Source organism: Saimiri boliviensis, chromosome 3 (genome assembly GCF_048565385.1).
Source record: "Saimiri boliviensis isolate mSaiBol1 chromosome 3, mSaiBol1.pri, whole genome shotgun sequence".
Classification (NCBI taxonomy): domain Eukaryota; kingdom Metazoa; phylum Chordata; class Mammalia; order Primates; family Cebidae; genus Saimiri; species Saimiri boliviensis.
The window spans coordinates 131,572,639-131,599,598 of NC_133451.1; the positions used below are offsets into that span (position 1 = coordinate 131,572,639).

At 37.0% G+C, this 26,960-nt stretch overlaps 1 protein-coding gene across 3 annotated transcripts in view; it reads left to right on the forward strand.

Annotated features, from left to right (window-relative positions):
* The window catches only part of GASK1B (golgi associated kinase 1B), a 51,901-nt gene that overhangs the window by 4,822 nt on the left and 20,119 nt on the right, over nt 1-26,960 (forward strand). For all 3 annotated transcript variants that reach the window (XM_010338562.3, XM_003927937.4, XM_010338563.3), the window contains exon 3: nt 12,899-13,113. In XM_010338562.3, the coding sequence (XP_010336864.3) occupies nt 12,899-13,113 (215 nt within the window). The remainder of the gene's footprint in view (nt 1-12,898; nt 13,114-26,960) is intronic.

Here is a 26,960-nt window from a genome sequence, read left to right on the forward strand (position 1 = left end):
AGATTATATCCCAAACAACATTGTCTCTTTGATATCTTCGTCTACTTAGTCATTTAGAGTCACAAAGTCAGGACGGTGTCTTCAGGAGCTCATGAAATCATTTCCATATAGTTACCATTACGCTATGCAGTATAATTCTACTCAAGCAGACTGTTGTAGTGATGCAAAGTGCATAGATAGAACACTTCCGGTCATGGTATAGACAGTGTTAGGTTCTCAGTGTCTCTACCCATCCACCCATTTCTAGTCTTTTCGTCTCTGTGTCTGTCTTCCCTGATTTCCATGGAAGTGTGTAGCTTTCTTCTTGGCCCCTCTTATTCTGTTGGTCAAAGCTTGGCTTTATTTGAGCCTCTCAGCCCACCCAGGGAGGCAACACATCTTACCTAGTTACCCAGCATCTTTTTTCAGCATGCTCTATATCATTACATTATATAATACATATTTGCATTATAATCATTTCTTTAATCATTTGTTCCTTCTTACTGCTCTCTGGGTCTGCGAAGGCAAAGAGGCTTCCTGTTTTCTTTAGAATTGCATTTCTGGATCTTAGTGGAGAGTCTGGCCCATAATAGGTACTCAATAAATATTTTGAACAAGTGCAGGAATCCATCTGTTGCTTGTTCCTTGTATTCTAAACATAAATCTGTACTGGAAACCACCAGCTTCTAATACTTAGGACACATTGTAACATTTTTAGTCTTCAGTCCAGGCGGGGCTTTCTCTAGAGGATCTCTTAAAGAATTCATTGTGGAGGTAATGAAAAATGTTTTTGGCAGCCTCCTTACAATGCAAATAAAATGTTTGGAGGGCTTATTCTTGTGAGGACTATCAATATAGTATGCTAGCAACACACTCTAGTGTAATTTGTTAATGAGTTTTCTGCAGGAGGAACAATAGATTTAATTTAGGTATATATTTCTCTGATGATCTGGCTTGGTCTAGGAGTAGATCTTTTAATATTTGAGAGAGTGAGGAGCCAGCAAAGACTGTAAATAATCTGCCCTAAATGTTGTTTATGTTCTGACCTTTGATTAATGTTTATGAAAAGAAATTTATAACTGGCACCGAGAAAGTGGGTAGTCTGTACTGCAGGTTGAATTTAGATATCTGGGTTGTCTTAGTTATTTTCTTAAATAATTTTATGCAGTAGACTTTTTTAAACCTCAATTTAAAGATGAAAGAAAGGCAAGAAGATTGCTCAAGGTCGTGTAATGAGTTAGTTATCCAGCAAAAATTTTTGTCTTCTAACTTCCAGGTCTTTTCTCTTTTCATAAATCTGCTTCCCTCAACAAATCCTTTAAGGGGCCCTAAGGTACATCTTCTTTATCACCACAGCCTACTAGAAAATTTAGTTATTTAATGTAATGAAATAGATGACTTACACTGAGGGACAGATAGAGCTATGGGAATCTCTTTTTTTCTCACAAGGAGACAAAGCAACATTAACCATAGCTAAGAGTGATTGAATTTTCATATATATATATATATATATATATATATATATATATATATATATATATATCAGGCTCTGTTCTATGTACTGTGCTTGCATTATTTCATTAAATCCTCATACAAATTCATACAGACCCTGGGGACTGTGTGACGAACATTGAAGAAATATGGAAATTGAGGCCCAGAGTAATTATAAAATGGATATATGACATGCAGAAGGAGACATAAAAAGAAATCAGATGCTATGATTTGAGTGATCTGCTTGCCCCAGCCTTTCAGATAAAGCTCTCTGTTGATTCAGTAAAAAGACAAAGAGTTCCAATGATAAAGCTTATCTTTAGGATTTTTCTAAATTGGTAGAACTGGTGCGGGTGATCCAATCAGCTAGCTCAGTTTAGTCCGGGACAAGATCTTGACTGTGTGATTGACGGGTTCTAGATGATTCTTCTCGAAAACAAAAAGATGTGTGAAATTAGTGGGCTTACTGGTATTGTACTTTCTAGCAGACTGTTTTCTGACAGATTATGCTCCAAGATATGCTAGAAAGTAAGAAGGGTGCACTTGAGGAAGGGCAAGATGGTAATTCAGTAGGCAGAGCCAGCAGTGTGCTACAGTGTAAGATCCAGCAGTTCTCACTGGAGCAGATTTTCATCCTTCATGTATTTGTGTAGGAAGTCTTAAAATGAACGAAAGCACAGCATTAAAGGGGCTTAAAATATTTGTGTGCAATAATGAAGTACTTTTCAACTGTGATAAAGAATCTAGTGTTATGCATCAGATGATACTTACATTGTATTTGATGTGTGCTGTCTATTATACCCCCTAACAATTTGACACCACAGATAATATGCTTATTTTAAATAGAGGATTCCCGAGACTCAGTGAGCTTATAAAATTTGCCCCAAGTCACCTACTAGTGAGCAATGAAACTGGAATTGTGCCCAATTCTGTCCCTGACACTGAAGTTTCCTCATGTTGCTTCTGTTAAGCTACACTACCTCTCAGTATAACTTAATACAATTATAGGATAATGTCAAAAATGTGCAAATTTTAGCATGATGGTTTCTGATTTTCCCACTATACCAACATTTCTATTTAATCTCTTTTTTCAGTTCAATAATCTAACATTGATAATATTTCTACTCAAGTGCAGTATTGATGTATCGTTGTGAACACTGCTGCAAGATTTTTTAATGCAAGCCAAGGTCCAAGTGCTTACCAGATTTTCTTGTTTACCATAAACAATCACATGTGTATCAGTGTGACTGAACATATTTGTTTTCTGCCAAGTTGTCCTTGCAAGAGTCTCAAATTATTACAAAAGTCATCAGATACTATTTGGTGCTGATACATTTTGATAGTTAAAAAAAATTAAATATCCTAAAGTATTTATCTAGGATTAGACGAAGCAGACTAAGTCCATATAAAAATCAAGAGAATAAAAAAAGAGAAAAGCCCGCACCTTTCGTGATCTTTGATTGAGCGGCTTTGCCAGAGCTTCCCCTGTAGTCTGCACAGTAATGTGAATGAATCTCAAGGGACACCATTTTGGTAGCATTTAAGCATTGTACTATTTTTCATGCCCAGCATGGAAAATGCATTATGTATGCTTTATTTTTAGGATGCTGCTTTATTGCCACAGAGCTGTCAGACTGAATTAAGGTAGCCTAGTTCCAGGAATTCTGTATGTCAAGGCTGCTTAGATGACAAACTGCAGGCACCCAACGAACTTCCATTTAAATTCATTGTAGATCCCAAGTTACTCACTGTTTTCCAACTTGTATTGCCTCTTCGTATTATAAAGTAGGAGAAATATATTGTGTCTTTTGCACCCTCTTTTCAAGTCTACTGTGAGTTCTGGATGAATGTGCAGTTGCTAAGGCAGAGGGATGGCAGCTTTGGATTTCATATTGTTTCAGTCTCTCAGGTAAGGACAGAGTCATTTTGCAGGGAATGTGGAGAATAACACAGACGTCACCACAACCTGGAAACATACTGGCTTCCACATACTAGAAATCTTTGACATATAAGCAAACTTTCTGAAAGGATTTATTTAGGAGTGTATAATCATGTTTTATTGTTTTAAAAGTTGGCTTGAAAGTATATTGTGTTCTTCCTCAGAAAAGCCTTAAGTCTACTTCCTTATGAATCAAATTGAGCTGGTCAGCTTAATACATTCATTCATCAGCGAACAAAAGTTTACTGAGCCTCAGTTCTAAGCAGCGCTGTGCTCCAGTGTCCTCTTGTTTGCTCACTACATAACTTCATAGACAAAGAGGGAACCGGGCAACCTTCTCTGCTGTGCTTCGGTAATTTGTCCCTTGGTCCCACATGCGGCTGGGATAAAAGGGGCCATGAATGGTTGCCACAGTACTCTCAGTGTAAGAGATGCATGTGCCTTAACTCCATGCAATCTATTGTCTTCTATAGGATCACATTTATCTTTTCTTCCTTTAACGCGTATTTATTAAGCACCTGCTACGTGCTAGAAAATAGTTTAGTCACTGGGGCTGCATCAGTGAACAAAACAGTCAGGAATCCCTGCTCTCTTGGAGCTGACAGTAGAGGGCCATGTGTAAGTTCAGTGTTCTGAAGAAATCTTACTGCCACTGATGTGAGGATTGACTGAGCACCTCCCCAAACTCAAGGCCGTGGCTTCTTCAGTGGGAATGAATCTGCTGCTGTCTCTGAGTTAATGTAAGGACCACACAGGTGCAGGGGAGCTAAATATTTCTTCCTACTTAAGTTAAAGAAGAATTATTACAGGTTCAGTCCAATTTGTTTGTAGTCAATTCAATTCAATGGCATTTTTATGTGTGAGGCACTGTCCTAGGTACTAGGGAAAAGTGGTACAGTTTCTAATTCAAATAGCTTTGTGTTTGGAGGTGTGGACAGGCAATGTAGACTCCTTGCAAGTGAATCCTGATTCTGCCACTTGCTAGCTACATGACATGGGATAAGTTACTTAATCTTTTTGTACTTTACATTTTATTAGTATAATAGGGATGATAATAAAAACAATGATGATAACATTACTTACCTTAGAGTTGTCATGAGAATTAAATGAGTCAATATGTATAAAATATAACATTGCTTGACACATACTAACACTCTTTTTTCCCAGAGATGGAGTCTTGCTCTGTCACCCAGGTTGGAGAGCAATGGTGCAATCTCGGCTGACTGCAACCTCCATCTCCTGGTTTCAAGCAATTCTCTTGCCTCAGCCTCCTGAGTAGCTGGGATTACAGGTGCCTGTCACCATGCCCAGCTAGTTTTTGTATTTTTTAGTAGAGATGGGGTTTCACTATGTTAGCCAGTCTGGTCTGAAACTCCTGACCTCATGATCTGCCCACCATGGCTTCCTAAAGTGCTGGGATTATAGGTATGAGCCACCATGCCATTTTGCTAACACTTTTTCATGCCATTTCTAAGCTGATGTAGTCTTCGTGTTTTGTTTCTTTAGATTTTCTTCGTTGGTTTATCTAGATTGATGTTTACTTGAGTAGAATAAATGGACATCTAAAATTTTCATTTAAAGAAAGACCTTGGAGCTTATAGTGGATAATAACAAGATCTCTTATTTGTGGAGCGCTAGACAGTTTACATTCATTATCTTATTAAATGTCACAAGAGTCCCATACATCAGATGTTCTTGTACCTATTTCCTGAGGGGAAATTGAGGCTGAAAGAATAACATATGTCCCCTGAAAGCCCACGGGTAGCATGTAGTAGGGCTGGGATACAGACATGGTCAGAAGGACTCCTAGCCTCATTCCTCAGAGCTGTGCCTTACTGCATCCCGCTGTCCCTTCACATCATGTGTGAGCCTCCAATGACTGCAGCCTTGGGCTTTCCCAGCTAATCATACATCCAGATTCTAACTGACTTTTCCCATTGCCTTATTGTCTGATTCCCGAATATAGCCATGATACCTCACTGTTCCCCTTCTCATGATAGTGATCTGGGGTCAGAAAAAGAGAGGCAGTAGTGTTTCACCACCCCCATTTTCATCATCCCAGTGTATTAGAGATGCATGGGAGCAGATAGTTGAGCACGAGCTGGACAGAATGAAGGCGTTAAAACCTCTGCACATCCCTGGCTCTATTTCTCAAGCTTTTCTCAAGTCTTTCCCAATTCATGTAGAGTGAAGACAGTGAAATTATAGCTTACTAGGATGTCACGCCAGACGCATTCCTTAGGCTCTAAGAGCTATAGGTGAACATTGGGGGATTCTGAAAAATGCATTCAGAAGTTTCCAGTGCTTCATTTGCTCTAAACATTGAATCAAAAGTTGGAAATCTAGGGCCAGGCACAGTGCCTCATGCCTGTAATCCTAACACTTTGGGAGGCTGAGGTGGGCAGATCACCTGAGGTCGGGTGTTTGAGACCAGCCTGACCAACATGGAGAAACCCTTTCTCTACTAAAAATACAAAATTAGCCAGGCATAGTGGCATATGCCTGTAATTCCAGCTACTCAGGAGGCTGAGACAGGAGAATTGCTTCAACCCAGGAGGTGCAGGTTGTGGTGAGCCAAGATGGTGCCATTACACTCCAGCCTGGGCAGCAAGAGTGAAACTCCTTCTCAAAAAAAAAAAAAAAAAAAGTTGGAGATCCAGAGGAAAAAGAAGTAGTCTCTGTTCCTCAGAGCTCACAGATTGAAAGGCAGGAGACAGTTAAGCAAACCTACCTTGCAAAGAGCCTATGATAACAACGTCAATGGAAGTATTTTTAGGAAGCCCTGTAGGCACAGAGAGGGAGAATTTAGCCTAGAATGTGTACGGAGTGGGGTTGAGTAGGGAAATTATAAATACTTTTGGAAGAGGTAATGCCAGAACTGGTTCTTAAAAGTCACTGTGGGTTGTGTGAGAGATGGGATGGGTGCAGAAAGTATAGAGAGAATAGACTATGAAAAACGTGTGAAACCAGAGTGTGTTCAGGAAATTGCAAATAGTTCTGAAAAACAACAGATTAGTGTTTGGGGGCACGATGTGAGTTAAGCTGTGGTAACTGCAGAGTAAGTGTGTTTTATATCATATGTGGAGCATGGACTTTATCTTTAAGAAAGTAGGGAGTCCCTGAAGGGTTTGAAGAAGGTGAATGATGTCATGGGCTTTGCACTGTAAGAACTAAAAAGGTCATTCAGGTCAGGAATTCATGGCTCCTTTAACTGGACTAACAAATGCTAGATTGCCAAGGACTGAGTCACCCTGATGTGACCAAGACTTCATCTGCAAAGTGTGATCATAGAGTCTGGCACGGTGACCACATCATCACCACCCTCTGAAGTCAATTTTGATTCCTGTTTTTTAAAATGGAATATTGAGACAGGAAGAGTGTCGGAGTTTCCATTCATACACCAGAAGTCCAGGGCAGCCCTAGAAAGCAGAAGTTCCTGCCCATTAGTCAGAACAAAGAAGAATGCTTTGTTTTCACAGGAGAACTGGCAATTTAGATTGTTTAGGTAGTTGGTGATGAATGAAGTCACAAGACATTCACCTTTCCTGCTTCCTTGACTTCACATTTAGATAACTCCTGAGGAAGGAGATTATGGAGATTAAGTATGGAGATTATTTCAACTCTGTTTAGCCTAGAGAAAACAAGCTATGAAATAAAAAACAGTTAGATAAATAAATATATGAAATGTATTCTGAATCACTCAGAGACCTATTTCTTATTTAATTTAGTTTAATTTAATTTTAAGTTAAAAAATAATAATTATGTATATTTATGGGCACAATTTGATGTTTTGATGTATGTTTACAATGTGGAATTAGGCTAATTAAAAAATCCATCACCTTGCATTTTTAAAATTTAAATTTAAATTAATTTATTATTTAGGCTCCTTCATAGGATCATCATTTTTTTTGTGGTAAAACATTGTAAATATATTTTTTAGTGATTTTGATATATACAATGTATTTATTTATTACAGTCACCATTCTGTGCAATAGATCACTAAACTTATCCCTCCTGTTAAGTGAAACTTTGTACCTCTTGATCAACACTGTTTCCCATCTAACCCCCTTTTCCAGACTCTGGTAGCCACCATTCTACTCTCTGCTTTTGAGTTCAACTTTTTTAGATTTCACATATAAATGAGGTCATGCGGTATTTGTATTTATGTGCCTTGGTCATTTTGTTTAAAATAGTGTCGTCCAGGTTCATCCGTGTTGTCACAAATGACAGGATTTCTCCCTTTTTAAAGTTACAAATAATAGTATTCACAATTTTTTAGGTGAATTATTTTTTAAGATTGAATAAGAGTATGCCATTGTGTATATGTAACATAACACATTTTCTGTATCCATTTTCTGATGATGGACACCTAGGTTACTTCCATATCTTGCCTATTATAAATAGTGCTGCAGTGTAATCCCAGCACTTTGGGAGGCTGAGGCAGGGAGATTATGAGGTCAAGAGATCGAGACTATCGTGGCCAACATGGTGAATCCCCATCTCTACTAAACATACAAAAATTAGCTGGGTTTGGTGGTGTGCACCTGTAGTCCAAGCTATTTGGGAGGCCAAGGCAGGAGAATCACTTGACCCTGGGAGTTGGAGGTTGCAGTGAGCCAAGATCACACCACTGCACTCTAGCCTGGGCAACAGAGTGAGACTCTGTCTCAAAAAAAAAAAAAAAAAAAAAAAAAGATAGTGCTGCAGTGAACATAGGAGGCAGACATCTCTTCGGCATACAGATTCAACTCCTTTGGATAGATACCCAGAAATAGGATTACTGGATAGTGTGATAATTCTATTTTTAGTTTCCTGAGAAATTTCCATACTGTTTTCCATCATGGCTGTATTAATGCACGTTCCGACTAGCAGTGCTAAGGCTTCCCTTTTCTCTGCACCCGCACCAACATTTGTAATCTTTTGTCTTTTTGATGATAACCCTTCTAGTAGGGGTGAAGTCATATCTTATTGTGGTTTTAAGTTGCTTTAGGACAAGTCTCTAGGTCCAGGCCTTCTTTGGCCATATAAAATCTATGTGTATGGAATCTACAGACTCCTACCTCCCCACCTACTGTTTTTAAAAATCATGAAAACCTTATGGAGGTTTATTTCTTATTGCATTAAAGTTTTCCTTCAACGTGTTGTTGACAGTTGCAATGGAGCCCAGCAGAATTTGTTTCCCATAACAGAGATGCCACTCAGGTTTGACTGGCCTTTGTTTTCTTCAATGGGTATTGTAGAGTTGTTTTTATTGAAGGACTCTGAGCTGGACTGTCACTTCCTTTTTATCTTCTTCACCAAGAGTCTTGGAACATGGCCCATGCAAGAGAAAGAACTTTTGATTTCAGAGCTCAAGACTTTTTTTTCTTATTTTTGCTCAGTGACAAATGCACACAGACATTCACAGCCCCACCCAACATGCTTAGCATTCACCTGTAGTTCCACAAATCCACTCAACCAGTGCTTAAAGTGAAGGGCATTTAATAAATCTAGACAAAGAAGATCGTGTAAAGCACTCATTCTGAGTGAATTTTCATGTTCATCTTCTCAGTAGAATGTCTTCTTTGTGCTTTTGAATAAAAAATGACTTGGGAGAGCATCAAAATTCAGGGGAAATATTCAGATTTCAGAAAAAAAAAGCAGCTTTCTTGGCGAGTCCCATTTTTTAGGACAGCTATATAACCTTTAATTCACATGAACACCCACATATCTTTTAAAACCCGCTTTCTCACCACTGTGACAGAATTTTATCTCTTCACTGTTGAGATTTCTCTAGAGAGTCCAGTACTGCATCATTTTGACAAACCTGAATGTGGAGAGATGAATGCTTCTCGTCTCTGAAACACTTCAGGGTAAGTTACTTTTACCAGCTTCCTGTTTTCATAGGCGATTTTTCTGTCATCACTTCAAATCCATCAAGGTTCATTTAATTCTTTCAAAAGCCATATGTTTAGAAAAAGTGGAAATCTCCTCACAGTAGCACTTACTGCTCTGAGATCTGGAGTTATACTGACTACTGTTATTACCTGCAAGGGCCACACACACGTATCTGTAGCAAGAAGGCCTGTATGTGGAAAGGAACCACAGCCCTCTGTGACTCAGTCTTAAGTCTTACTGCTCACCATGCTTTCTTCTTGTTCTCTGGAAATCCCCTTTCCTAAGTCACACTGATTTCTAGCAGGGCAGTAAAGAATGTCTTTATGCCATAGTTGGCATTCAAAATATTTTGCTGAGGGAAAATGGATAGATAGGGAGAAAAACATATGCTATTAATTGAAAACCAATTACGCTTATCAGCTGAACACTTTCTTTGGCAGTTTGGGAATGGGTTTTTAATGATTAGTATAGAAAATGTATCATTCAAAAACGTTGATGATCTATAATAGAGAAATGGTGACTGACATACAGTATACTCATAAACTAAATTAGGGGTTAATGTATCGCCTGTGGGCCAGAAATGGCTCACTGCCTGTTTTTATTTTTGTGAACTAAAAATGGTCTCTATCATTTTAAGTGATTGAAAAAAATCAAAAGATTAGTAATATTGCTATGACCCTTGAGAGACTCATAAGAAATTTCAGTTTTTGCATACATAATAAAATGTTAATGGAACAGTTATGACCACTCGTTTATATATTGTCGATGACTACTTTTGTGATACAACGGAGTTGAACTGTTGCATAGTTGAAAAGTTGTGGTATTTTAGGCCCTCAAAGCCTAGAATATTGACTATCTGCCTTTTATAAAATTTGCTGATCACTGGGCTAGATTATTGCATTGCAGTTAAAGTGGTACTATTTAAAAATAATTAAAAGAAATACTTATAATATTTAGTGAAATAATTACAACAAATTCGACAGGTAAGATGATCCCAAATAGCTTTTTTTTCTTTGCATAATTTTTGCCTCTTTCTCCTGGTAGAAGTGTAAGCTCCAGGAAAGCAAAAAACTTCACATTTATCTAATTATGTATTTATTATGTATGTAGCTTCAGTTTTTAGAACAGTGCTTAGTGCACGGTAAATGCTCAAGAAATAGTAAAGGTCAGTTGAAGCCTGATGAATGATGTGATTATGTAATATATATGTAGTAGTCATCAGAGCAAAACCTTTCTGGGACATGCATTTATGTTAGGTATCATGCTGGGAATTTTAGTTGCACAATCTCATTTCTTCCTAACAAGGTACATTATTGGTCCCATTTTACAGATGAGAAAAACAAGGTTTTAAAAGGTTACATAACTTCTCTGACGTTACAAAGCTAAGACATAATGTGACCAGAATTCTGTTGGATTCCAGAGTCAGAGCTCTAACCATAAGTTATTCTCTTTAAATGACAAATTCTAAAAGTAATTTACCTATTCAGGTGAGAAAGAAAGGGATAGAAAAATACTGGAGGTAAATATGCAAATAACAGAACGAACTACAGGGAGATGAGGTTATAGGTGATTTTTATTTTCTTAGCTATACATTTTTATGTTTTTCTATATTTCATAAAATGAATGGGTTTACCTTTGATTAGTTTTACAGTAAGAAACAATGTTTCTAAGAGAAGAAAAACAGCCCAGCAGGTTTCGATTTGTTTATGTAGATCATTTCCATATTTCTCCAAAGACATTGTATGAATGGCTGAGGAATCTGCTGTCCATCTGGGCTTGTGTATTAACTTGTGTTGAAGTTCACTGTTAAGTTTCAACTCCCTTTGAATGCTTTCTAGCCCTGAGCGTGCAAAGTGCTTTTTGTATGTATATAACTGTGGTTCAAAGACACTGATAGTGTCTTTGTTTGGTGTTTATTTTTAGACACCTGAAGTTCACGTCTTTGGAGACCGTGTGTGTGTTTTCTATTTGTATTTGGTTATACTGGCCCAGTGCTGTCTTCCACCGTAGGATGGACTACTTTTACCTGGGATTCATTCTTTTAAAGTAAATTGGCATAGTATTTGGAATATACACATTTAAAATTACTTATATCTAAGAAAATAATTAGGTCGCAGGAACCCCAAATAATGTACTAAGGTAAAAAGAAATTGGAAGGAGAGAGAGAAGGCTACAAATGGAGTTCTTTTGTATGGCTCGCATTTCTTTCTCTATTCTTCTCTTAGTTTTGCAGCAAGGATTGTGGTATATTTTCCATAATCCAAAAGACTTTCCACATTCCCTGGCCTACATTGCAAGGCTAAAGTGGGAAAGATTTTTCTTTCAACAGAACAGGAATGCAAGCGATTAGAATGATTTAAGTGAATGTTATTAAAACCACGAAGGTTAGTGTAACACCAAACTCATGAGTGGTTAGAGAAGAGGACTGTTTCCTGTGTTAAAAGACTGGAGATAAGAATTCTACAAGATGGCAAGACAGTCAGGTGGCAAAATAAAGTTTCTAGTAGACAGTAACATTGTACATTGAGAACATCTGAGGCTATTTAAGAGAGGTTTTAAGAATTCCTGTAACATGTCTGAACATTCCGGTTGTAATTTCTGTTGTTCAGGCCAGTTAAGGATGAATTAAGTGAGCTTTATTGGACCTTTGTAATTTAGCTGTTTTTATCAAGTGCATCATTCTGATTTTTGAGTTACAAGCAAAGCTGCTCAATACCATCTCTTCGTGACTTTGTTGGGCAGAAATGGAAGCTTGGAAGTGATGTTACTGGTTTTAAGGTTGAAGTGTTGTTTAATGTGTCCGAATCATGGTCTTCCCTATTTATGATTATTTCACTGGGGCCCATATTCTTTATACAGTTTAGCAATGAAAGAAATTGCATTTCTAAACCTCCAAGAGTGAAACAAAACAAATTGAGTGACAGATTAAAAAAAAAAATCACCTATGCACATGCAGTTGAAGAACTGACATTTGCTTAAATGCACTTTGTTGAGGTTATGTGTGAATAAACGATCCCTTACCAAGAGCACTGTTGTGCTTGCACAGTTTCTATCAGAAAAGAAAAAACCTCTTGCCTCTTCTTTTTTCTTCTTTGGAAATTACAGTGATTGGCGTGAACCATACAATTTCACTTTTAAATTTGCGACTTCTAAAAATTCTTTTTCTTCCTGACATCATAATGTGGCCTCAGAAAATCAGACAGTTGTTATTACAAATAAATAGCAGCTCCACTCAGACGTTGAATAGACAATTATAAATGTCTGGATTCTTTCCCGTTTTGTGGTGGCTTCTTTTAGATGTGGAATAAAACCACACTAACCATAGGATGTTGTTATTGGTGCTTAGTATCCTATTCCTACCACATCTATCAAGTATCTTGTTAAAAATATTTTTTCATCGTCTAACAATAACTTTCTGCTTTATAAGACTTAGAACAGGAAGCACTGAGGTATGAAAGTATTAAAACAACAGAAGACAAAGGGACCATAAAATATTGACAAATCATACTCTCACATTTGATAGCTGAGAGTGGAAAGAGTGAATGACCTGTTCAAAGGCACACACTGCATCAATAGTGTGCTCAAAGTGTGTTTGTTTTTCTGATTCCACAGATGGCCGCCCATTCCCTGTCATTCTCTGGGATGCATCTTTATCTCCAGCAAGTAATGACACCCATTCTTCTGTTAAGCTCACCTGGGGAACTTATCAGCAGTTGCTGAAGCAGAAGTGCTGGCAGAATGGCCGAGTACCCAAACCTGAATCGGGTTGTACTGAAATACACCATCATGAGTGGTCCAAGATGGCACTCTTTGATTTTTTGTTACAGGTAAGTTTATCAAATCAAGCAAACAGTTATCTAATACTGGTGCTGAGATATATTGACCTGACACTAAGGATTGTTCAGCGCCTGGAGTTTTTATGAATCTGGCGATAACGTCTATTAGGTTGGTCCAAAAGTAATTGCGGTTTTGGCCATAATGGCCAAATGCAGATGAAGCCTCCAGGTAGCAGGCTCCAGAGAGAATAGATCATAAATGTTTCTATCGGACTTAAAGAGGTACCAGACGCTCAATCTCTCCTAGACCAAGAAAAAGATCTGGAAAGGGAAGGGCATTCTCTACGGAATGTAGATTTTCCCCATAAGTGACAGCTTTGCAGGCCATTTCAAAATATATCAAAGAAATACATTTTGGGGTAAAATAAGCAGATTTCTTTCAGAGCCCACTGTCTGTCATGTTGGTATCTTATTTGCTACAGAGTCTGTTTTGCTGGTCATAAGTTCTGTTTTAATGTTAATGCCTGTCAGCTGTGCCTGAATTCTAAACGGAGAAAGATATAAGGAAGCATGCCCAACCACCCATTCCCAGCATGGCCTGAACTAGTGTTTCAAGTTTACTTTTATTTTTTAATTTTTATTTAAAAATGTTTTAAATAGGTTTTGTGGGGACAGGTGGTGTTTTGTTACATGGGTACATTCTTTGGTGGTGATTTCTGAGATTTTGGTGTATCCATCAACTGAGCAGTGTACACGGTACCCAATGTGTAGTCTTTTATCCTTCGCTCTCCTCCCATTCTTTCTCCTGAGGCCCTGAAGTCCATGTATCATTCTTATGCCTTTGCATCCTCCTAGCTTTGCTTCCACTTATGAGTGAGAACATTTGATGTTAGGTTTTTCATTCCCAAGTTTCTTCACCTAGAATAATGGTCTCCAATTCCATCCAGGTTGCTGCAAATGCCATTATTTCATACCTTTTTTTACAGGTGAGTAGTATTCTATGATTGAGATATATATATATCTATATATATATATATAGATATATATATCTATATATATCTATATATATATCACATTTTCTTTATCCACTTGATTGATGGGTGTTTGGGCTGGTTCATATTTTTGCAACTGCAAATTATGCTGCTATAAACATGCGTGTGCAAGTGGCTTTTTTGTATAATGACTTCTTTTCCTCTGAGTAGATAGCCAGTAGTGGGATTGCTGGATCAGGTAGCGGATCTACTTTTAGTTCTTTAAGGAACTTCCACACTGTTTTCCATACTGTTTGTACTAGTTTACACTCCCATTAGCAATGCAAAAGTGTTTCCTTTTCACCCTATCCAGGCCAAAGTCTGTTATTTTTTTGATTATGGCCACTCTTTCAGGAGTAAGGTGGTATTGTTTTGTGGTTTTGGCTTGCATTTCCCTGGTTATTAATGATAATGATGTTGAACATTTTTTCATATGTTTGTATACCTTCTGAGAATTCTCTGTCCTTAGCCCACTTTTTGATGGGTTGTTTGTTTTGCTTTCTTGCTGATTTGTTTGAGTTCCTCGTAGGGTCTGGATATTAGTCATTTGTCGGGTGCGCAGTTTGCAAAGATGTTCTCCCATTCTGTGGTTTGCCTATTTACTCTGCTGATTATTTCTTTTGCTATGCAGAAGGTTTTTGTTTAATTAAGTTCCATTTATTTATCTTTTTTTTTTTTTTTACTTTTTTTTTTACTTTTTTTTTTTTAGGACGGGGTTTCACCATGTTGGTCAGGCTGGTCTTGAACTCCCAACCTCAGGTGATTCGCCTGCCTTGGCCTCCAAAGTGCTTGGATTACAGGCATGAGCCACCACACCCAGCCTATCTTTTTTTTTGTTGTTGTTGCAATTTGCTTTTGGGTTCTTGGTCATGAAGTCTTTGCCTAAGCTGATGTCTAGAAAGGTTTTTCTGATGATATCTTTCGGAATTTTTATGGTTTCAGGTTTTAGATTTAAGTCTTTCATCCATCTTGAGTGATTTTTGTATACGGTAGGAAATGAGGATACAGTTTCATTCTACTCATCGAAATATGTATGGGATGTGTTTCCATGGGTTTGTGTTACTTATGATTTCTTTCAGCAATGTTTTGTAGCTTTCCTTGTAGAGATCTTTTACCTCTTTGGTCAAGTATATTTCTAATTATTTTATTTTTATTTTTTTGCAGCTATTGTAAAAGAGGTTAAGTTTCTGATTTGATTCTCAGCTTGGTCACTGTTTGTGTATAGCAGAGCTGCTGATTTGTGTACATTAATTTTGTATCCTGAAGCTTTACTGAATTTATTTGTCAGTTCTAGACGTTTTCTGGAGGAGTCTTTAGGGTTTTCTAGGTATACAGTCATATAATCAGTGAACAACGACAGTTTGACTTCCTCTTTACTGATCTGGATGTCCTTTATTTCCTTCCCTTTTCTAATTCCTCTGGCTAAGACTTCCCTTACTATGTTGAATAGAAGTGGGGAAAGTGGGATCCTTGTCTTGTTCCATTTTTCAGGGGGAATGCTTTTAACTTTTCCCCATTCAGTATAATGTTGGCTGCAGGTTTGTCATAGATGGCTTTTGTTATCTTAAGGTATGTCCCTTCTATTCCAATTTTGCTGAGAGTTTAATCGTAAATGGATGCTGGATTTTGTCAAATGATTTTTCTGTATCTGTTGAGATGATCATGTGGTTTTGTTTTTAATTCTGTTTATGTGGTGTATCACATTTATTGACGTGCTTGCATGTGTCAGATCATCCCTATATCCCTGGTATGAAACCACTTGATCATGGTGGATTATCTTTTTGATATGCTGGTTTGGATTAGCTGGTATTTTGCTGAGGATTTTTGCATCTTTATTCACCAGGGATATTAGTCTGTAGTTTCCTCTTCTTTCTGTTGTGTCCTTTTCTGGTTTTGCTATTGGGGTGATACTGGCTTCATAGAATGATGTAGGGATGATTCCTTCTCTCCCTATCTTAATAGTGGAATAATGTCATAGGCTTGGTCCCAATTTTTCTTTGAATGTCTGGTAAAATTCAACAGTGAATCTGTCTGGTCCTGGACTTTTGTTGTTGTTGTTGTTGTTAGCAATTTTAAAATTACTGTATTAGTTAGGGTTCTCTAGAGGAATAGAACTAATGGAACAAATAGAATAGATGTGTATATGAAGGGGAATTTATTAAGGATTATTGACTCACACAATAACAAGGTGAAGTGTCACAATAAGCTGTCTGCAAGCTGAGGAGCAAGGAAGCCAGTAAGTCCCCAAATCTCCAAAGTAGGGAAGCTGACAGTGCAGCTTTTAGTCTGTGGCGAAAGGCCTGAAAGACCCTGACAAATCACTGGTGTAAGTCCAGGAGTCAGAAAGCTGAAGATCTTGGAGTCTGATATTTGAGGGCGGGAACCATCTAGCATGGGAGAAAGATGAAGGCCGGAAGACTCAGCAAGTCAGCTCCTTCCACCTTTTCTGCCTGCTTTATTCTAGCTGTGCTGGCAGCTGATTAGATAGTGCCCACCCAGATTGAGGGTGGGTCTGCCTCTCCCAGTCCACTGATTCAAATGATTCAAATGTTAATATCTTTGGAAACACCCTCACAGACACACCTGGAAACAATATTTACATCTTTCAATCCAATCAAGTAGACATTCAATATTAACCATTACAATTGCCTTTTCAATCCTGCTGCTTGTTATGGATCTGTTAAGAGTTTCTATTTCTTCCTAGTTTAATCTAGGAGGGTTGTTTATTTCCAGGAATTTGTTCTTCTCCTCTAGGTTTTCTAGTCTGTGCATGTAAATGTGCTCATAGTAGCCTCGAATGATGAATGATCTTTTGCATTGTTGTGGTATTGGTTGTAGAATGTTCTTGGCTTAGAGATTAATTCAGTTGTTTGGGGGCTTAGAATTTAATTTTGGTTTACATAATCCTGCAGTAGTCATACATATCATAGCTACCATTTGTTGAGCTATGAGGAATATTGTCTTACCCCATTTGGGAGGTGAGTAAACTGAGGTTTGGTGAGGTTAAGTATCTCACTCAAGTTCTTTTTTTTTTTTTTTTTTTTTTTTTGTTCTTTTTTTTTTAATTGCATTTTAGGTTTTGGGGTACATGTGATGAACATGCAAGATTGTTGCATAGGTACACACTTGGCAGTGTGGTTTGCTGCCTTCCGTCCCCTCAACTGTATCTGTCATTTCTCCCCATGCTATCTCTTCCCACCTCCCCACCCCCCACCCCTCCCCCATTTCCCCCCAATGGACCCCAGTGTGTAGTACTCCCCTCCCTGTGTCCATGTGTTCTCATTGTTCAACACCCACCTATGAGTGAGAATATACGGTGTTTGATTTTCTGCTAAAGTCTCCTGAAACCATCATTCTCAACAAACTGTCACTCAAGTTCTTACAACCACTGAAGGCTGGAGCTGGGATTTGTTTGGATCTGTTGATGATAAAAGTGTCTTCTTTCCAACATTCCACACTGTGTTTCAATGGTCACTTGGCCATGTAACTTATTTTCCTTATTTTCTTTCCAATTAAATTTATTGCAGTTTTTAAAATGAAGATTCTACATTAGAAAATAATAAGGTAGGGACATGGACGAACCTGGAAACCATCATTCTTAGCAAACTGACACCATAACAGAAAATCAAACACCACACGTTCTCACTCATAGGTGGGCGTTGAACAATGAGAACACATGGGCACAGGGAGGGGAGCATCATACAATGAGGTCTGTTGGGGGAGACTAGGGGAGGGACAGTCAGGGGTAGGGAGTTGAGGAGGTATAACATGGGGAGAAATGCCAGATATAGGTGACAGGGGGATGGAGGCAGCAAACCACATTGCCATGTATGTACCTATGCAACAATTCTGCATGTTCTGCACATGTACCCCGGAACCTAAAATGCAATAAAAAATATATATAAATAAAAAATAAAAAATAAAAAAAATGATCATCTATATAATTGTGTGATTCCAGACATCTTATACGTTTTTCTTATGACTCTTTTCTCCCTTTGATAAATATCTCAGTACTTTTCTCCACCTCCTCATTCTGATTATTGCCTTTCTCTTCTCCCATTTTAGAAAAAAAAAGTTTCTGTGGTTGGATTGTTAACTAGTGTCTTGTGGAAATTTGGAATGGCCTTAGGACATTTGCTAAACATTCTCCTTTTGTTAGTTCATTTTGTGTGTGTGTGAGTGTGAGTAGGAGGAAGAAATTGGAAAGGGACAAAAATGTAGGAAGAAAACAGTTCAGTAGAGAGTCACAGTCTACGAAATAGGAACTTTGACAAAGGAGAAAACGATCTCTGATGTCAGTGGTACAGAGACACCAGCAAGGACTGAACTGGGGAGAAGAACATTTGACTTTGCAAGGAGGTGGTCAGCAGCCACCAAGTTCTGCCTCCTTAAAGAGTGTTCAAGGGTCCAGCTATGAGGCTATAACCAGTTGGTTTTAAGCATTATATATGCATTATTTTATTATTCAATTTCATTAATGTACTAGTTCTGTGAAGTAGGCATCCTTTCTTCATTTTACAGGTAGGAAAACTGAGGCACGGAGGAATCTGAGATTTCACTTTACTTGGAAGCTAACAACTTAGTCTGCCACAGTTTGGTAGGTATTAGCAGAAGATATGAGACTCCCAGGTCAGAGACAAATGACTTTCTTACTCATGATATAGCAGGTGGTATGAGTTTTATGCTCCCTTGCCTCTCAAGTTCTATTGGGGTGATATAGAGTGGCCTTGGTGAATGTTTCAGATAGTGTGTTTATGTCACTGCTGAGGGACTCTAAGCTTAGGAAACCCCTCATTCTATAAGGAACTGCTAGCTAACCTGTCTAATATTTGCCTCAGAAGGATACATTATCTTGATTATCTTTGTCAGGAGACAAATCTGCCCTTCATCTCAGAGGGAGATACTCTCTGTTTGCTATGCTAACACTCTTCAAAATACATGCGGAACAAAATCTAAGATAAGATGTGCAGAAATGCCATGAAGAATTGTCTCTCAACAATTATCTAACTTGTTTAATGTTACATAGCTATTAAGTTCCTAAACAGAGATATTATCAAATCTAGTTAGTGGTAGATTCAATATTTTCAGCAATTTTTGTGTAACTACTACCAAGTTATCCTTGGATTAATGAAACAAGTTGATATGATAAAATGTAATAGTAATAAAGTGAAGAATGAATGAAAGTACCTAGGGTCAAGTAGGTAAAAGTTTTCACTATGAGGTCAAGTGTTTGGGGAGTGGTAAGCAGAGATGTTGAAATTCCTGAGAATGATTAGAAGGACAATGTAAAGTAAATTATGAACCTGGTAGTGAAGTCTATGAGAAAGGACCTTGAGGTTTGAAGCTGATGAACATAAGAGCTAACCTCTTGTGAATAGAGGGCAAACCCTTATTTTCTCTAGTGATACGTGTTTTATTTTAAACCCCTCAACTAAATCTCATTATACCCTACTGCCTTTATCATTCTCTTTTCTATTGAGAGAAGCTCCATTTATGCAACATCTATTGTGTGTTATAGCGTAAAAAACAACCACAATGGTAGCAAAGTAGTACAAAGGGATCATCCTCACTGTCCTACTTCAAGTTTTTTAAAAAACTATTTAGTTATGAAAACATAGTGCATGAAACAAATGATAAATCCATCTAAGAATTACTGGATGACAATATAAGTTCTAATTTTTATGAGGTCAAACAAGGAAGAGTACTTTGCCATAAAATAGTGAAGGAGGAAGAGTTTGAGTAGGATTGTAGGTTGTCAATGATAGAGAGGATAGGGAAAAGTTTGAGTAAGAATATAAGATTGGTACTATTCATACAACATTAAGGGCATCCGAAATATACCATTTGAAGTAGAGAGTTCTTTGAGAGGAGTAGCAATGCTTGCTGCCTCTAAGAGATATGATTCAACATAGAGGAAGAGAGATGTTTCTCAAAGACGTATGTTTACTTTGTAATTTTCTGCTGTTCATACTTATTTCTGATTGAGCAAGAGCAAATTCCAGCTGAGCCCCAGTCTTCTTCTGAGTGCATCAGCAGCTTTAATCATTATCGTGCCTATCCCGTCTGTGACTTTGAGGATGAATCTGCACATGTGAAATCACTATTAGGAGTTTTCGACAAAGATAAAAATTTCACATCTGTTTCCCCCTCTGCCTGGGGTGGGAGGGTCTTTCTCTTTTTTGATACTCTATAAGGTTGAGGTCTCTGCAAAACTTTACTGGAACTTGCTCAAATTATAATACCAAGATTGGATCTCCTGATTTTGGCTATGGCTAAAGCACAAAGCTAAAATCAGAAGTTAATCTGATTGTTATCAGTTAATTTGGTTAATATTTACAAAAGTAATATTATTTGTCAAATTATATATGTAGGGATGGCAACTGAGAGAATGAACTTACACATTTTGTTTATTAAACATTTATTTATTTCCCATAGTGTGAAAGGTAAGAGGCTAATTTCCTGCAGATGTTGCAGCATTTTACAATTTCAGCGGTAAGGGATGAAAGTACCTCTTTCCTTTTCTCTTGCCAACTGTGGGAAGTGGAAAACAAACTAATATTTTTGCTGATCTTGTGGATGGTAATGGAGTCTTATTTACATTTTTGAGTTTTCATTTTGAGTGATATTGAGGATATTATATTTTCTTTCCCTTTTTAAAAATAGAGACAGGGTCTCACTCTGTTGCCCAGGCTGGAGTGCAGTGGTGTGATTATAACTCACTGCAGCCTTGGCCTTATGGGCTCAAGCAATCCTTCTACCTCAGCCTCCTGAGTAGCTGGGACAACAGGCACATGCCACTACACTTTTTAAAAATTTAAAAAAGCTTTTTTAAAGACAAGGTCTCATCATTTTGCCATCTGGTCTCAAACTCCTGGGCTCAAGCAATCAGCTGTCTCGGCCTCCCAAAGTACTGGGCATGAGCCACCACACCCAGTCTCTATTTTCAAATATTTATTATCTATATTTTACTTTCTGTGAATTGCTTGCTCAAATCATTGTGCCTTTTTATTGCATTTTATAGCTTTTTCTTTTGATTGATAAAAATTTTTTTGTATTTAACCTTTATCGATCATATATGTCTTAAATAGTTTTTCTTTTCTTTCTTTCTTTCTTTTTTTTTTTTTTGAAATGGAGTTTCGCTCTTGTTACCCAGGCTGGAGTGCAATGGCGCGATCTCGGCTCACCGCAACCTCCGCCTCCTGGGTTCAGGCAATTCTCCTGCCTCAGCCTCCTGAGTAGCTGGGATTACAGGCACGCGCCACCATGCCCAGCTACTTTTTTGTATTTTTAGTAGAGACGGGGTTTCACCATGTTGACCAGAATGGTCTCGATCTCTTGACCTCGTGATCCACCCACCTCGGTCTCCCAAAGTGCTGGGATTGCAAGCTTGAGCCACCGCGCCCGGCCCTTTAAATAGTTTTTCTTACTTTATCGTTCTTCTTTTGACTTTGCTTACAGAAGAGCTTACTCGAGAGGAGTTTTACTTGTTTTCAATAAAATCATATCTTGATTCTTTTACTTCCTGTATTCACTATCATAAATTTTTTAAATTATTATTATTTTTTGGGACAGGGTCTTGCTCTGTTGCCTAGGCTGGAGTGTGTTGATATGATCATAGCTCACTGCAGCCTCAGTCTCCCAGCTTAAGTGATCATCTTGCCACAACCTCCTGAGTTGCTGGGACTACGGGTATGCGCCACCATGCCTGGCTAATTTCTTTGATTTTCAGTAGAGATGGAGTGTCACTGTGTGGCCCAGGCTGGTCTTAAACCCTGCAGCTCAAGTGATGTTCTTGCCTTGTCCTCTCGAAATGTTGGGATGACAGGCATGAGTCACCATGTCTGGCCATAAAATATTTATAGAACAGTATTAATCAAAAAAGTTTATTGAATAAATAAACAAATGGACAAACTTAGGCCATTTTTCATGAATGCCATAGTAAATAGTTATTATTATTGATACACTCTTTCTTGTCAATTACACTAAAAATTTTATTTTAAATCAGAATAAATGCTTAATTTAAATGGTATTGAGAAATGTATTGGATGGATATTTGTGAACAATCTTAGAAAAGTTGTGCCTGAAGCAAACTAAAATCACTTGCTCTATGATGCCAGAGCAAGAGCAAGGGAATACAGAACCCAGTTGATAATTTTCTGTACACAGCATTCTTTTTGTTTCACCCATTTAACAAATCTACATTCACAAAGGCTATGCCATTTTACTGGATCTGTAAAATGTGAGAGAAGCACAAGTAATCTTTTATTCTTAATGCGTGGGGGTAAAAACTGCCTAGACAAAAATTCACCTCCATTAGGATGACAAAGAGAAGTATTCTAGAGAGAGTTCGAGTTTCCAAGATTTGGTCAAATTTCTCTCAAAAGATTATATAAAATAACAGGAGCACATTCAGGAGGTAGAAAACTTGCTTTTTGACCAAAAAGACACTATATTGTAATGGTTAGGACCCGGGACTCTGCAGTCAGTTATATTTTCGTCCCAATTCCGCTACGACTGATTTAACCTCAAGAAGTTGCTTGAACCTCTCTCTACATTGGTGTACTCATCTGTAAAATAGAAATAATAAGGGTGCATATGTAAATATTTTATATATGTAAAGCATTTAGAATGATGCCTAGTACATGGTAGGCCCTCAATTAGTGTTGCTTATGAATTAAGCAACTGATCATCCAGAAATAAGAGTAGAAATAGGTAAGAATTAAATAAATTATTTTCTCATTATTTTTATTTATTAAATTATAAGCCATTCTGAAATAATTTCATTTCTTTATATTCTTATGGACTTTCATACTTATATGCCTTCGGCTTTTAAGCTTTAATTATATTTGACTAGTCTGTCTTGACAAACTGTAAATTTCTCAAGGGCAAGTCCCTGTCTTTTCAACTTTGTAACAATTTTGTTAGCAGCAGAGTGTCTAGAAATGTCACACTTACTTAGGGCATGGTTTATTGAAAAAAAAACTACTTAGTTATATTAAAATATTAAGTCCAAAGTGTCAGATTAAAAATGTTAAATGTAAAAGATATGAAGTGTTCTCACAATACAGGTATACATCGTTTTGTTAAAGGAAGAGAATTAGAAGTTTAGAAAATAAAAGAAACAAGTAAAAAATGTATAATATTTTCAGTATTTGATGGAGTTCTTGATGTACTTACATTTTCTAAGAATAACTGTTTATTTAATGACTTAAGGGGTGTTAACATGGAGGGGGACCAACAAGGATGTGTCTTGGGAGATGTTTTCTTCTATCATCAAAAAAAAAAAAAAAAAAAAAAAGCTGCATGTATTTCTTTTCACTTGATTGTAACAGACTTTTGTGAGCTCTTATCTGCTCCAGACACTGAGTAGGTTTAGTGCTGGTAATAAAAGACGAATGAGATCATTTCCCTGCCCTCAAGAGTTATACAATCTACTGAAAGAGACAGATAATCACAGCAGAATATAGCAAGTGCCATAACTGCATTGAGTAATATTTTATAGGAAGAAATAAGGTACTATTGATTATTATTGGAGGTTCGAGAGCATAGACAGAAAATGTGATGTAATCTAGAAATGGAGGAACCTGTAGAAATTAGGTGAGTACAAGAGATGGAAAGAGTTTATGAGAGAGAGGAATTTTAGCAAAGGATTGAAGGTCTGAAAAGTTCATTGAGTGGGAGAAATGGTGCTTGCAGAAATATCCTATTTCCTAAGAGTGATTTTCTCTCAGATGGCTGTGAGTAATAAACTTGTATTCATAAATTCAACAGACAACAAGAATATGAGTTGGTATGCCTTGCCTCCTGGATTTGTCTTATTTAATTTAACTCTGTCCTCCTAATTCTTAACTGACTTCTAAGGAATTATTTCCTGAATCTAACGAATTAGATCAAGAGGTGTTCATCTTTGCCCTACTTTCTCCTGTTTTTGATTCTGTGCATTATTTTTTCCACTTAATGGTATGATAAAAGTAAGAGTAAAAATTCCAGCCAATCACCGTTGAAACAAGAGGGAACTTACTACTGTTCATGGAAAGACCTTTGTTTCTGCAGGAACATTCTATTTGGATGACAAAGAAAGATTCCAACTATGTCCTCCTTGGTAGATGATGAGGATTTTTCTCCTGCTTGATGCTCAGGGGTCTTGCGATCAGCTTTCAGAGGCCAGTGAGGAAACACACTCGCAGGCAGGTGCTCTGACAGCAAGAGGCAGAGTGCTCCAGGGTCCTGGACATTGGGATTTCAGATAGTTTCGGTTGGTTTTATTGCTTTGCTGAATCAGAATACTGCCAAACTAAATGACCTCTAGCCATGTATCTATTGGTAAGTTCAAGCAAATGAATGAAATAATTTCTCATTTATTTTCTAGCAAACAATGAGAGATAATGTAGTTGGATGTTGCCTTGGTTTCAAGTAGCAAAGAAAGTCTGGGATTAGTTGTCAGTATTGGTTAGCATGCTGAATTGGTTGGGATCTAGGGAGCAAAAATTGTCAGGGATCAGAGGGTTTAGAGAACAATATACTTCTGCTTTTTATTATTTTTGAGGCATTTCCCCAATTTGTGTGTGTGTGTATGAAGGAAATTAGAATGGTTCATTTGATTACAAGGAGTCACTTACTAAGGTATGGGAATGTATGATGGTAGGCATTAAAAATGTAAAATTCCAAACTTTCAGATATGGAAATACGAAACACTGAATGGCATTGTGGTTATTATAGGCTTCTAATTGTGTACAGCTAAGTTTGTCATAAATGAAATTCAAAAGTCTGACTTAGACAGTTTCTACTATATATATTTCCATAGTTTGTCACTAGGAGAAATTATTTCAGCATTGACAATGTTACTTAAGATAATAAATGATGCTGCTTAAAAAAATAATGATGTTGTCTTATTTAAGGAAGCCTCAGAAGACTTTCCAAACTATCTGGCAATGTTATAATTTTATTCTTCTGAATACTGCTTGCAATAAGTGAGCATATTGGCCAGAAAACTTGGTATTTATTGGGAACCTATGATGTGTTTACTGCTTTATATGTTTAGATATATAGAGACAGGGGAAGTGATGTAAAATAAGTACATATACAGATCTACTTACAATATCGGGGAACATGGAGCTTTTTTTTTGGTAGGGAAATAAGGTAAACAAATGGTAAACCATGACAAGAAAATACTTTTATTAAAGGAGGATTTGGGTTATTTTAGTATTGGTAACAAGATTTGACTTATATTTTTATTTTATTCATTTATTTCATTATACTAAGATCAATTTATGACACTTTATTTTTAAATACATCATCACATTTCAGGAGACAGCACAAAGGACATCATTTTTTAATGCAAGTGTAACTAAACAATAATTTGCTTTAAACAGCAAGTGACCACTTCATCCTCTCAAACTTGATGTCTAGAAGTAAATTTGTTACCTCATCACCTAACAATTTGCCATCTTGACTTGCCTATTTTTAATCATGTCATTACTATTTTTAAAACATGCCAGGATTGCGATTTTTGTGTCATCTTTTAATCTTTCTCTGCTTAGTGTTTCATATTCAAGTAGCAGTGAACTTTGATGTTCCTCAAAGTCATTCCTGTCACTTTTTTCTTTTTCATTTCTGTTAATGTTACTTCAATGAGACTATTGTCAATGTAGATCAAGATACTGTAAGAGACTCCTAACTAATCTCCTGGTCTTTAGTCTTACCCAACTGCCAATTAATGTGCAAATCATTGCTGAATTTATCTTTCTTATTTCTCTTTTAGTCATATTGCCACTTGCAAAATAAAATGTCGAAAGACTTCCATTTGATGGGAAGATAAAGTTTAAATTCTTTAGTGCATTAAAAAATTATTATGGAAAATTAAACATATACACAGGAAGATAGGATATTATAATAAACCTTTATGTGCTTGTCACTCAACTTCAACAATTATCAGCTCATGATCCATGTTATTTAATCTCCATCTCTACCTACTTTCCACACCCCCATTAATTTCAAGAAAATCATTGGTATTACGTTATTTCATTTGTAAATATTTCAGTGTGTATCCCTAGAATATAAAACACATAAGCACATTACTATTGTCACATCCAAAAGAAAATTGAGCAATAATTCTAGTCAAATACCCAGTCAGTGGCCATGTTTTTATTTCATAAGTGTCATTTATATATTTCAGTTTGTTTATTTGAATCAAGATGTAAATAATCGCTACGCCTTGTGATTGGTTTGTGTGCCTTCTAATCTGTGGACTTCATCTCTATATCTTTTCTTTTCCCTTTCAATATCTTGTTGAAGAAACCAGATAATTTGTTTTTTAGAGTTCACACTCTAGATTTTGGTGATTGTGTTTTTGTGGTGCCTTTCTTTTGCCCTTCCGTTGTCTACATTCCCTGTAGATTGGTGTCGAATTAGTGAATAGATTTGGATTTGATTTATTTTGTCAAGTCCTCTTTTTAGATAGTAGTATATTCTTTTATCGGAAGACACACCATATCTAGTTAGTGCTTCTCCTTGTGATGATAGCAGCTATTGATGTTCACATTGTTCCACCAGTTCACTGGGAATTGAAAAGTCATATGTTAATTATATCATTAATTCTTCATTTATTAGTTGGAACACTAATTTAAAGAGGATTTTCACTTCATGTTCTGTTTGGTTATCCAGGGATGCAGTTTATATAGAAAAAAATAGCATTGCTTTTAATAAGTCCCATGACTTACTTTGCTAACTTTCCAATCTTATCTGCCACTATTTTCTCATACTGTGTGTGTGTGTGTGTGTGTGTGTGTGTGTTGCAGTTCGGTCTATCCACTGTTGGTTGAATATGACCCACATTCTTGTTCATGGTCTATTCCCAACTTTTTTTTA